At 40.9% G+C, this 13,704-nt stretch overlaps 1 protein-coding gene across 1 annotated transcript in view; it reads left to right on the forward strand.

Annotated features, from left to right (window-relative positions):
- Positions 1-583: 583 nt before the first annotated feature.
- FHDC1 (FH2 domain containing 1) overlaps positions 584-13,704 on the forward strand; it is a gene marked incomplete at both ends in the record, with an annotated part of 30,921 nt that continues 17,800 nt past the window's right edge. The window contains 3 exons of the mRNA XM_080344002.1: positions 584-1,066; positions 8,035-8,096; positions 8,624-8,726. Coding sequence (XP_080200128.1) covers positions 584-1,066; positions 8,035-8,096; positions 8,624-8,726 — 648 coding nt within the window. The remainder of the gene's footprint in view (positions 1,067-8,034; positions 8,097-8,623; positions 8,727-13,704) is intronic.

Consider the following 13,704-nt stretch of genomic DNA (forward strand, 5'->3'; position numbering starts at 1 on the left):
ATTCAAACAATCTGTTTGATCCAGTCAATCTAGTACCATAGTTAGTACTTACATTTTCTAACTGTGTGTAATTATCTTTTACAAGAAAATCTAAAATTAAGAGTGAGATAATATTTGTTTGTTTTAACCATTTGAGATAAATGTGTTCTTTTACAAATTTGCACTGAACTAATAGGGGCATTCAGTATCTACTGTGGGTGATTAAGAGGTATTCTTACTTTTATATACGTTCTTGATGTGTAGATGCCCAAAGTTATTTGAAATCTTGATGTGGATAATTTTTATACGATTGCCCTGGGAAAGACTTCTGATTCACTACAGCTCCTTTCTGCATTAAAAGCTTTATAGCTGTTATACCTTAATTTTAGTGTCTTTTCAGTGTGAGGGATGATCTCCAGTCTCTCTGATCTGAGTGTCCCTATTGTCCTTTGTTGCAGGTTGTGGAGATGGCACAGCCCCGCCTTGTACTGCTGCTGGCAGACTAGGGCTTGAGAGTGCCTGAGATCGGTGCTGCTGTGCTCGCTCTTCGATGTTTCAAACCCACCTGAGGAAGTGACGCTCTCCTCTTCGGAGGGGCCATAAAATGCATGTTATGAGTTGTCTCTCCTTGGTCAATGATAAAGAAAATGGGGCTATTCCAGTTGTGACGGGATTAATGAGCGAAGACCCGACGACAGCGACTCAGCTTTCTCAGCCTGCGGCACCGCCGTCCCCTCCGCCATGTCCCCTCACAGGGGCACCCCCGGCCCCTCCGCTGCCCCCAGGGATACCGCCCCCACCGCCCCCTCCTCCTCCGCTGCCTGGGCCAAGCGTACCTCTGCCTCCACAACTGGTAAATGGGCACGACAACCACAGCAAAAAAAAACGAATGCGGAGTTTTTTCTGGAAAACTATCCCCGAAGAACAAGTCCGCGGTAAAAACAATATCTGGACGATTGCTGCCAGACCACAGTATCAGATTGATACAAAGACAATCGAGGAACTTTTTGGGCAGCAGGAAGAAACCAAGCCCCAGGACCACAGAAGTCGGTCTTTAAAGTCTTCATTTAAAGAGACTAAAGAGGAGGTAAGAATTGCAGTAAAATCTCTCTTTTACGTAACGCTGTAGAAAGTGATGTGAATTCTGACATGTCTTTCTCTTTCTCTGTCGTTTTTCATCCTTACGCAAATTTGTATTGATTTGAAGGGGAGGGGAGCGATGGGGAAGATAAACACTTTATCCTTAGTGGCACACATTTGCTTTTCAAAGAACTGACAGTGTTTCATTATTTTAAGTTGCTAAGTGCTGTGATTTGATCACCTGTTAACATAGATATAAAGAAGTGGAGGGAGCTGAAGGCATCTGTATTTACTGTGTATTTATTGTGTTGAATAGCCCTTGAGTTTTCAGCATGAAACAGGTGTATTGTAACTTTTCAGCTCTTCCACTATGACTGCTGTGCAAACAAAACGTTCTACATGCAGACATGCACCAGGCGGTAGGGAAGGGAATACTGTTGCAAGAGTTAATGCTGTGTATACCCTTGGTGTCCCAGAGATATCAGGAAGGGAAGTACCAGTATGACAGTGAGGAAATATAATACAGTGATTAAGGAAATTTATTATTTAATTTAGATGGAATTTATGATTTAATTTAGATAATTTTAAGGTTTCAGCTTTCATAAATGTTGCTTTCCTGCTAACAAAAAACTTTATTTAATCTATCCTGCTTTTTCTGGACATTAGAGTAACCTTCCAAGAAGGTCTGAAGATTGTTACTTATTTCTTTTCTGGTGGTGAGAAGGTAGATACCAAGCACTTTAGGTTAAGACACTCTCCAGTGAACTGATAAGTAGCTTTTCTAGTTCTTAGATCCTGATTTATAAACAGACTCTTTGTGAAGCCTGAATTGAATTATATTAAGTGATCTTTCTGTGAAGTAATTGGAGGGTTGAAATGCAGATCTAATCACTGGTGTGTTTCTATATACATGATGGCTTGTAAGCAAAATACAGAGGGCAGGGGTTAAGAGATGTAACAATGTATCAGTTTTTAGTCAGAAAATATGAACTTGAAGTTCATGGAATCTTGTAGGAGTCAGAATATGTAAAAATGAGATCAGTGGGGATGAGGTAAGAAACCAATGTACTGATAGTTGTGTGTGTTGTACATGTCCTAAAATAAGGGTTTTAAAAGAGGCATGTGTACTGCCAGCTCTGGAACCCTGACATCGGGAAGGAGTAATTGGGGCCATCACCAGAGGCAATCATTAGCCTCTGCGTGGTTTTCAGGCTGTGCTCACCTTGGAATCAGGATGGTAGTGAGTGGACTTCCTGCGCTGCCTACACATGTACACAGCTCTGGCCCCACATGTGTCTTTAGAAGCTTCTCTGCCATGTGTGAAGATCTAGTTATAGTAAAAATGATTGTAAGTTTCATAAACTAGGATACAGTAGCAAGGGCAGAGAAAACTCCTGTGTGCTCCAGAACTCACATGTTTTCACCTGCAGCTTGAAACTCTGGGCATCCCGGAGAGGTTATGAGCAGGGTACAGATTAAAATTAAAGGCAATACAAGGGTTTCTCCAAGATACAGTGCCTGGGAAACAAAAACCTGCCTTGCTACAAGTTTGTGGTTTTGTGCATCCATCTGGAGCTGGTACAGTGGTCCAGTGCGTCCCTGCTGCTTGATGCCCATCCACCCTGGTTCAGGGCTCCCACGGTGCACGTGGCAGCCAGTGAGGCAACAGGACTTGCCTCCGAGTTAAGCGACAAAATGTTCAACTCCGCTGCTAAGCTTTGTCAAGCATGCAGCAGTGCTGAGTCAGGGAGTGATGAGCAATTTCTTGTGTGTTAATGGGCTTTGCAGTACTGGCTGCTTAGTAAGGAGGGAAGGAGATAATCCGGAAGAGCTGCGCATTATTGGAAGTGCGGAAGCAAGGATACGCAACAGCTCATGTGCTTAACGTTACTACAGGCATCATTCAGCAATAGTATGGAGATCTGAGGCACAGGCAATGCTTGTGTCATCAGTTCTGTCAGCTGCTGCTCACTCTGATGGTATGATGGTTATTCTCAGTTCACTGCAGTAAAACCTGTGGAGGTTGAAAGTAGTTGGTGACAGGCTGAAGTACAGAGCATCTGTGTTACTTTATGGAGAATGCATTAGTGTGGGGCCAAGGAAGCTGTACTGCTGTTCCTGGCTGCACCGCTGGCCTGGACAAGGTATCTTGTATTTCAATATCTCTATTCCTTTAGTGTAAAACACAATTCATGTAGAAAGTGCTTTATGGTCTAACAGTGAAAAATGTTCTTTGGAGTTTAAATAGTGGAATTAGTCTAATTGCCATAGTATGCTAACAGTGAATTTTCAAGGTAACTTCAAGTGCCTAAATTCAAGTATTGCTTAGAGCCAAATCTGAAAAAAACCAGCATGTGTCCAAAGTGCTGTATGGAAGTGTGTGCCTGGAGAGTCTACTCTTTTGGCTCAGTGGGGTTCCTTTGGGTGCAGTGGTGTAGCGTCTGTGGGAGGGGATGAGGAGGGACTTGTCAGCCAGAGTTGAGTGCACTCCCCTAGAGACTGTGATGGAGAGACAGTTTTCATATTTTCTCCAGAGATCGCTGTTGATTATGAAATCGTGAGCAGTTTTAGAAAAAGTTCTCCATGTAGCAGCTTCCAGAACTGCATGTCCTTTTAATTCCCCACTCACTGGTGCTTCATAGAGGGAAATTATATACCCAACTCAGATTATCAAATCCCAATTCTGGAGGCTCAGTACTGAACATTATTATTGTAACAGAAGTCTCTTTTGAGATTTGAGTGAAACTCCTACAGCAGATGCTTTCCTTTTTGTAAACAATCCCTCACCAAACCCTTAGGAGATTAATTAGCATGTTTCCTTGACTAAAGGCTTAATTTGCCCTATGGTTTCATGTAATTTGAACCTCTGAAAAATAGAGAGTGTAGAGTTAAGTTTATGTGCCAGTTTACTTTCCCCTCAGTGGTGTCACAGTATGGCACAACGTACACTCACCTAGGCTATATGGCTAGCCTGGCAGTGGAGCAGGTGGAACAGTTTATTGGAGCCAGGGGAGCTGCACTGGCTTTCTCCTGCAGCCTGTCCCTCTGCTCCGGTCCCTCACCTCCCCCATCTGTGTGCTGGCTCTGGCAGACATTGGACCCTCTGTAAACAGATTTAAATCAGCAGCTTAGCAGAATGCTGTTTGGGGTTTTTTTGTTTGTTTTCTACTGGAGTCATTTTCTGCTATTTTAGTGTGTTTTGATGGCTTGCAAAAGGGTGTGGTGAATTCCAGAGCCTGTGCAAGGGGGTAGAGAGAAGAGGGAAGATGGGAAGGAGCAAACAGGTTGTCTCTTATCCCCTCTCCTGAACATGCTTTCTCTGTTTTCCTTGTGCTGGCTCTGATGCTCATTCCACCTCCTTGAGAGCTGCTTCAACCTGTTAATCCAGCAGAGGACTAACACAGCAAAAAAACGAGATGAGTACCAGTGCCTGCCTAAGGGGAACAGCAGGCTAGGAACATGACAAGGAGGGTGACATGGAGCAGGGCAGCCCTGCAGTAAGCTGCTGGGTTCACTCTGCCGCACCGTGAAAGCGCACCCACCTTTCCTCAGCCACTCCAGTCAGCACGTGTGTCTTGGATAACAGATGCCAAAATATTAAACTCAACAGTGATGGTTAGTGTGTTGTCAAGTGGAAGATGAAGCAGGAAGTTTTTTATATCCTTCCTAACCTCCAGCACCAAGCCTGCTGCATCAGGCTGTTTCATGCTTGCTGTAACTTGCAAACTGTATCCTACCATGTGAAACGCCATTGTTCTGATGCAAAGAATACATTTAATATTTTGCTTTCGCTATTCTGTTTTAAATCCGCTTTATCGTGTTCCATGACCTCATTTGACAATCTCATGGCAAGAAACTCCTGTTGCATTTCTGCAGTCACTGCAAAGTCAGTATTGATTATGGGGCTTTTTGAGTCTCCCAGAACACTCTTCTGAATCTTTTGTGTTGATTGCAAATTTGTGTCGGAGTTCAGAAGTGGATTTCCTCTTACCATCATCAGAACTACACTATGGTACTCAAGCTAATTTTCCCCTTAATACATCTAAAATAGTGACTATTTCATTGGTGAATAAATGTTTGTCAAACTGATGCTGTTATTACCCCACATGATCTGTGCCTACTGCATATTTAGGAAATATATTGAGCTGAGTACTGTGGTGATGAGCAGCAGATTCATGAGTGCATCAGCTGCCCTTCCTTCAAAGATTGCACTGGTTTAGAAGGAGAAGTGGTGAGTGTGTGAGGCAGTGACACATGCACTGTCTGACAAAGTACAGGTGCTGAGATGGTGCAGAGTATCTGGGAAAACTGTAGTATTTCCAGAGCAGGATAAACAAAAATTTAATAGTTTTCTGTGGCAGGAGAGTTGAAAAAGATGAGAAGGGAGAAAGCTCTCCTGAATTTATCTAAAGTAAATAATAAGAAACCATATAACAGTTTTCTTTGGTGTAGAGAATCTCAGTTAGACTAAGAGAGTCTTTAACTACAGTCCAATGTAACATTTTGAGTAAGAAATCCAAGGCTGTTGCTGGTGGACAGCACTTTAAAATCTTTGTAGGTGACGAACAGAGATTTGGAACATGTTGTGCTGGCACCAATACTGAAGGTGTGTATGAACAGAAGATAGGAGCAGGCTGAGCAGAATTTATAAAAAGCTGGGGTACGGTTTAGAGGATAAAAAGCAACAGCTTGGTAGGAAGTCATATGCAGACGGCTTTCTGCAAGGACAAAATTGAATGAAAGCTCAGTGGGGAAGAAGAGTAGACATCATGAATGCACGTTCAGACCAAGATTATGAATCTAATGTGCAACTGAATGTGAGATGGAGGATACCCTATTTGTGTGCTAGGAATAGGAACTTGTATTTATGAAGTATCTGCCAGATTCCCTGTTTCTCTTCCTCATGCTCCTGTCTGGAAACTCCTTGAAGGCAGCTGAGTAATCACAGTGTTTTCAAGCACTTTTGATAATCTTGAATTGGACACCAAGCAAAGAGTGACCGAAAACTGAGCTATGTGTTTTGATTGTGTACTTGAACAAGAAATAAGAGAAAAAATACAGTACAATCATATACAGAGCAAGAAGTATGTCTAAGATCCTTATACTTAAGAACAGCTATGACATGTTTATGGTTGCGCTGATAAGGCAAATGCAGATGTATGTGTTGCCATCTGTTGTTTTTCTTCAAGGGAAGATGTTAAAAAAAATTAACTGGTTTTGTTTGAGGTTGTACTGCAAATCTGAGTTGTGCCCCACTTTTACCCAGCTGATGGTCAGTCTTATTGTAATAGTAACCGACCGTGACTGAGAATATGTACAGAAGGTTAACTGTGGATGTGCTTTAGAAACCCCCAGCAAACCAAAAGCCAAGTCATGGTGGCAAAGCTTATAGGCTTGAACTAGTACAGAGAAGTCAGAGAATTAGCAGTGACCAGAGCAACTGGAGACTGGAGCTGCAGTTTGAGAGGTCAGCGAGAGGTCCCTGCAGTAAAACATTCAAAAAAGATTAGATAATGCAGGGGGAGAGATAGTTGAACCTGTCCTGTGTTAAGGGGCTTTTTCTTAATGATCTGTTGGGGGCCTCTCAGCTCCTAAGATAACAGGAGAATAAACCACAATCTGTCCTCTTATCTTTGCATAAGCTAGAACTGAAGGGCTTCAGGCTAGCGATCATCTAATTAAAGCTAATAAGCTGTTATTCCCTGTGTTTTGTAGTCTTTGCTGGTTTCAGAAGGGAGGAAATTCCAAAATTTCAGAAAACTTTTGCATTTGATTCTCTTTTTAGCAGATGAGGCTGTCTCCTGGGTTTATGTTGAGAATAGCACATTAATCATACCTATATTTTCACTGTCACCAGCTGACTGCAGACTAATTCAATTTCATGATGATGCCAACATTACATTTATGTATGTATTTCTAATTTGTGCACTGTCACGGAGTTCAATACACCTTTCCTGTTGTCAAAACCTCAATCATCATGTGAGTCCAACAGCAATCTTGAACATCTGTGTGTACCGAGTTTTATTGTAGCGGTCGTGTGGCATTGTTAACGTGAAACAATTCTCTTGTCCTTCTACATCTCATGACTTTTGTGAGTATTATCAACAAAATAGCTGTGGTAAAATTTTGACCTTAAGGACACTGTTCGCTAAAACAGGGCAGACATCTCAGGCTTGAACTTGTATGCAGTTACAGCAATAAAAACTAGTATCAAAAGAATTAACTCTTTTATTTAAAATTTTTAGAAGTTGAATTAGGGGGAAAAAAGTTAACTTTTTTTTTTCCTTTGCGTAGTCTCCAGAATTATACATGTAAGATGATACAGCAAATTAACTTCAAAATATAAAGTGGGGAGAGACTAGGTTTTATTACAGGTTTGTGTTTGCTTCTAGATAAAGCAAACAAATTTGAGCATTATCTGTCTCAGGTTTTGATTCAAGATCAACTTACTAATCTTTCTGTGGGTCAGCATGTCTGTTAGTTTGCGTGAATGGAGTCAGTAGCGCACACTGACCTCTGCTTAGAAAGCCCATCCTCACAGTTTTTACAAAACCTCTGACATATGTGGGGGGTTAAGTGTGGTGCTCAATATCTGGGGCTTTCAAATTCAATACAATGTATTACTTGATAAGCAACATTTTGCAGATGCAGCATTACGAAATAAGAAGAATGTTTTTATGTTGTAATGAAATAGAACTTGATTCTTTCCTTTTATGAAAATTGCTATGGATTTTTTTTTTTTTTTTTTGCCTCACTTGGAAAAAAATGGTGTGGGTGTGCTGTGTATTTTCCTGATAAAAACTAGTTATGTAATATATGATCTTTGCTGGTAAGAAGTGACTCTGTGTATTCATTTGGCCTGTGATTTGGTGGCAACTGCAAACAATTATCTGTAGCAATTTAAGAAATTATATCTGCATGATATGCTGTTTTGGTAGGTATTGGAAGATTAATCTTTCTTGCTTTCTCTCTCAGGTTTCCATTTTGGATGCAAAAAGGAGTATGAACATTGGGATATTTCTCAAACAGTTCAAAAAGTAAGATTTTATTTTTCCATGCAGCTAGTACAGGCTACAGATGTATTAAATTCTTCGTAGTTTTCATGAAATGTATTGCACATTGTGCTCTGTTCTTTTTGGAGTTTACAATTCTATAGAGGTTTGTCATGAATGACTATGTTTTATAGCTTGTTTTCTACTATGTTTGGTTTTGAGTGCCCTAGTGACTTAGCGCCATTTAGAGTTTGCTACTGTTAACCAGCTGTTAAGGGGAGCCCTTGAATCTCATCTAGTACTGCATGAGAGCTGCTTTTCACTGGCTTCCTTTCTTTATAAAGAATGAATAGAAAGAGGTGAGCTAGCTGTTTTGATGCTATCTTTATTCACTGATAATGTTGTCCTTCAGTAAAGGCATCACTGGAGGTGGTGTTAGAACAGTGCTGCTGTGGACGCTGATACATAACCTCATTATAATTCATTTGAGTAGCCCAGGCATGGTTTTTTTTCAGTTTCTGTAATTCACCCTGCAAGTGTTAGAAATGTGTATGCTCAATTGTTTTTTCAAGGTCTGCTGAATCCATCATTGAAGATATTTATCACGGAAGGAGTGAGCCCTATGGTTCTGAACTGCTGCATGAATTTCTTAAATTATTACCAGAAGCAGAGGAGGTAAATAATGGTTTTACATGGAACTTTTCTGTGTGTGTGGAGTTCCACTGCCTGGGATTCCACGATGAAGGTCTGTAAAAGAGGAATCCTTCCTGAGCCAGGGGATAGGAAACCACTGAGTACAAAAGTTTAATATTCATTTGACATACAGTATTGAGGTTGCAGTGTACACATTCCCTTCACATTGTGGAATTTCACCTACTTTTAAGGTGCTTCTTAATCAAGGTAGTGATAAGGTATACAAGGTTTCTCTGATGTCTGTTATGATGTCCCCTTTGTCCCATTAACATTTTACCAAGCCCTATGGAACCCTTCTGTGTGCAGCGTAGATAACTCTGTTCTGGAGGGGTCAGAAAGCTCAGAGTCAAAGTATATCCTAACACAAACACATTAAGTTTCGCTTCTTTGGCACCTACCTCATGCCTTCCAGTAACAGTGCCTGCGAGTTGAATACTGGTGAGCCCTCTGCTACTGTCTCTCCTCCCTTCTGGTTTGCTACCTGTGTTGTGTATCTGGGATCTGCCTGCTCCTGGGCCTTGGCTGTTGGCTTCCAACAGGGCAAAAAGGCTGCTGTGCACCCATAGAATCTGCTAATGTGGCTCAGTGCTCCAAAGGAGGTGTGTTAGAAGGCTCAGAATACCAGCAGCTTCTTCTATGTCCCTGTGCTCACCAAATGACCATGCAAGTGCTGCTTTCTCCACTCCCAGTCCTAACCTCAAGTCCATTCATGTAATTAAAGAGATGAAGCTTCATGGACTGACCTGGGAGCCTTGTTTAATGATGCACAGTTCCTTGTCTGCTCCTGTATTTGTATTGACCCATTTGTATGTACTGGAGTGAAATGTATACCACAAACTTGGCAAAATTAGCGTTAGAATTGCTTGAGTGCTTCACATCAAAGTCATGGCTGAAACCTGGGAAATTGCTAGTTAATGTCCACATATAGATCAACTTCAACTCACATGCTTTACCACTTCAAGGTCATACTGTCAAAGCGTCGTTTCCTCTGTGCAGCAGCAGATGTCAGATCCAGTCAACAGCAAAACATTTTGTTTTGCTGTCAAATATATAACCCTAAACTGGGCTGCTTTTGCAGGGAATCTTGTAAAAATGGTGTTTAGTTATCGCATTTGATTAACATATTTTTTAGAGTTGGGGGAGATCAACAAGTTGAAATGTAATTAATCTGGAAAAAAAAGAGGTGACAGTAGTTCTATTAGCTCGTCCCTCTTTATTTGAATTTCAGTACATATTCCTTTATTTAAGCAGAATTTATCTCCTTCGTCTAAAAGACACCGGAGAACAGTTAAGTGACTCCTAGTTAACTGTGTATATTCAGCAATTTTTTTCTTCTTTTCCTCTTCCTGGTTTAGATCTTGGTTGTTATTTTACAAGTAGAAAATATTTCAAAGAGCATATTCCTATGTGATATAAATGTTATAATTCAGCTAGAATTGTAATGTAGGTTGTTGAATTTTGTCAGAAATTGTGTGCAGTACTCAGCTAGATGCTTTAGATATACAGTAGGTGCTGCTAAGAGTGAAAAGGTATATTTATTTCCTAGTGCATGATTTGACAACAAGCCTGCCCCTCAAGATAGTGGGACCAGAGCACTTAAGTGCTTCTAAGGAGGCACTTGAGAAATTAATAGAAGAGATTTTATGGCACAGAGGGTTATTAGAAATTGAAGGGGCATTAGATGTTAGCAGTTCCCAAGGGAAGGCTGGGAAGAGGCATGTTCCCATTTTGAGGTTATTTGTATGTATTAAATTAGTTCCATGCTTCAGAGGTCTCATTGCTCACCATCAGGAAAAGGAAAGAGACCCCCTTTCCCTTTGTTATTCTCCCTGTAATTGTTTAACTTTTCGAGAGTTTTCACCATGAGACCTGGGGTCAGGGAGAAGGACAGGGAGAAGATCCTGAGTGTGAGGGACTGATGCTTCTGCTGGTATGGAAGAAAGTTTCAGTGCCTTCATGTCCTCATCCTTCAAGTGTTCAAAGAATAAGTGGGTGCAATAACTCATTTGTTACTGTGGCTCCTAAAATTTTGATGTAGAGAGTTTAAAAAAAATTGTTCTCTTTATGAGCCTCAGAGCTTTTGTTGTTCATCTTTCTCAGCATTTGCTTTCCCTAAATGTATGTGCGTTGTTCTCCTTGTATGTCCCTTTCTTTTTTATTAGTTTACTATCTGCCTCCCAGTCTGAATACCTGTCTCCTAGAACAGTGATTCACCATTTGCAAAGGGGAAGCCATCAGAATTATACAGTCCATCTCCACATACAAGTAATCCAAAATCACTAGTGATACCAGATGAAGTGGTGTTATTTGTTCTGCTGTTCCCTATCCTGTTTAATAGTCCCTAATTTATCTTTGATCCGGTTGTCTTATCACATGAGAGAGCTTTGTCAAGGTGTCATCACGTTGACCTCTCCCTGCAGAATGTTGCACGTGTCCTCAACAAGGGTTCCCTGGGATTACCCTTCCATACTTCCTGCTCTCCTGAAGGACCTGCCTTGTTGTTGCAGGGATTGAGAATTTTTCAGTGCAGAGACTTAAGCAGTCAGATCCTAGAAGGTTAGTTGTTATTCAGTTACCAGCACTAACTGTCCTGGTGGTAACCGTGGGTGGGCTTCTGCGGTTCCTCTTTGTATGCTTTTCTTTTCAGCAGCTCAGATGTTTACAGTCACATTTCCCAGTAGCACAGTTGTCTTGCAGGCTGGAATGAGAGCCAAGTGCCCCCTGCCAGGCATGTGCTCCACCCCAGTAACTCTGTTAGGAGTTGTCTTCTGCTTTTTGTTTTATATAGCACCATTAATCCTTAGTCTGTAAAATGAAAGGAAAGAGAGAGGAAGACCGTTCCTGGTCGTAGCTGTAGAAAGGGCAACTCTTGGACCATCACATTTCTTCTTTTTTTTACCAACCACCTTTACAGTTTATCTAGTGTGAATAAACACTGGCTTTATACTCCAATCTTACCTTATCTAGAAGTGGTGTGATATAGTCACATTACCTGAATGTTCCGCTGGTCACCAGTTTGACGTAAGTGATACATTTTACATCATTTGAGTCCATGTTATCTCTGGCACCTGATGGATGTTCCAGCGTCTTTGAGATGGGACACCTTTTTGACAGTAAATACTCAGGCTAACAAATACATTTAACATCTGTTGTCTTTAAAATTCTTCTTTATTTTTGCAGTATTTTAATGTGGCAACTCTGCTGACATGCAGAAATAGGTGTCAGTGCGAGTAATTTTCTAGCTGTTTTTTGTGAAAAATCCCAGCAATTACAAAAGCTGTTGCGATTTTTCTGTATAAATGGCAAATACTGGCTCTTTGGACGTTTTTTGTCAAACTGATTGAGACCACTGCAGTGAAGTCTTCTGTCAAACTGAAAACATTTGGATATTTTCAACTTGACAAGTTCTTGAAGCTGGCAAACCTGGAGGTTACTGCAAGGTTCCACTCAATGTTTTGCTGGGGGCTGTTGGTGTGGCACCAGCCCAGCCATCATACAGTGGTTTAAAAAAAAAGATCAATAAAAGGTTTAAAAATTATCCATACATTAACAAGTAAGATAAGATCACTGATTTTGTGTAAGCCTTGTTAGAAGTCCTGCTGTTTGTACCTTACTGTGGTGAGCAGTTTTGTGCTTCATCCATTTTGCAGCTCATGTTTTTTTCCAGGGAGCCTGCCTTGACTGAAGGAATGGCTTTATCTGCTCTGTCACTTCTAAAAAGATTCCTAGCTGTTTCCTAAGGATATTGTGTTAAAGTGGCTGACAGCTGTCATTTACTGGCATCCTGACCAAAGCAGAGGAGAAGCTTTTAGCTGCTTTTATGTGCATATCATTGCAATCTTCAGCAGGCCCAGACTGGTAAAGCTGAGAGAGTCCAGTGTTTAACGAGCTAGAATAGCCAGAATTTGTACTTTAAATATATACTGAAGAGAGTGTATCATGCTGCTGATCAGCTTACCCACACATATGCACACCCAGGTTACCAACACAATGTCTTAACTTCTTTTATTATGTCTCAAACCTGTCCTTTGCTCGTATACTCTCTTCTAAAACCCTACTCATCTGTCACCTGCTTTACTGGAATTGTTTCTGTCTGTCAGCTCTACCCTTTTCAAACCATGTTTGTGTAGTTATCTTCCCCTACCTTTCCTCAGCCGGTGCTCTATATGGCTGATCATCCTGTGTGTTTTTCATCTTCTGCTTCCTTTTTCACCCCGTATGATGGCTGCAGGTTTTTCTCCTTTTTATCATGTGCTGGCAGAGGTTCTCCACTGCCCAGGCACGTGCCCCGTGTGCCTCCCCACCTCATACATGAGCTGCTTTCCCATGTGCCCTTGTAGTTGGATTCCACTGTGATGCCGTTTGGAGTACTTGGTATTTTTCAACTCTGTTGTTCTTTAGTTCCCTGACTGTTTGCAATGGCATGGAAATATATATTAAAAACAAAACAAAAACAACAACAACAAAAGATAAAATCTTTACTCCTCTGGACTATAGCACTTGGCTTCACTTGGCTTCACTTATTTATTTGTAGCATGAGGAATATTTGACTTATTTACTAAGAATGTGGAGAAATACTTAGTTATAAGCATATATAAGAAGGAGTAGTGTACAGATTTTCACTCTTCTTCAAAGGTCGTTCATAGGAGTGCAACATACCTGTTTTATGCTATAAAGTTAAAATCCCAGTAGATGTAAATAAGTGCTACTAGTAAGTCAAAAATGATTGAAAACTTGAGTGGCAGGAATGCAGTAGCTTTCCTGTCTGTGATGAATAATGAGATATTTGCAACAGGCATATCTACTCCAATTGTTCATAAATCAAATCAAAGATTGGGCTTTCTGTTTCATAACTGTTTTTAAAATGAAGCAAATTACATATGTGAGAACCTTCTATATCTAAAATCTGATTTAGTGTGCATGGGCATGCATGGACAGTGCAAATTCATATTCCATATAC

The sequence above is a fragment of the Nesoenas mayeri genome, assembly GCF_963082525.1.
Source record: "Nesoenas mayeri genome assembly, chromosome: 4".
NCBI classification, from domain to species: Eukaryota; Metazoa; Chordata; class Aves; order Columbiformes; family Columbidae; genus Nesoenas; species Nesoenas mayeri.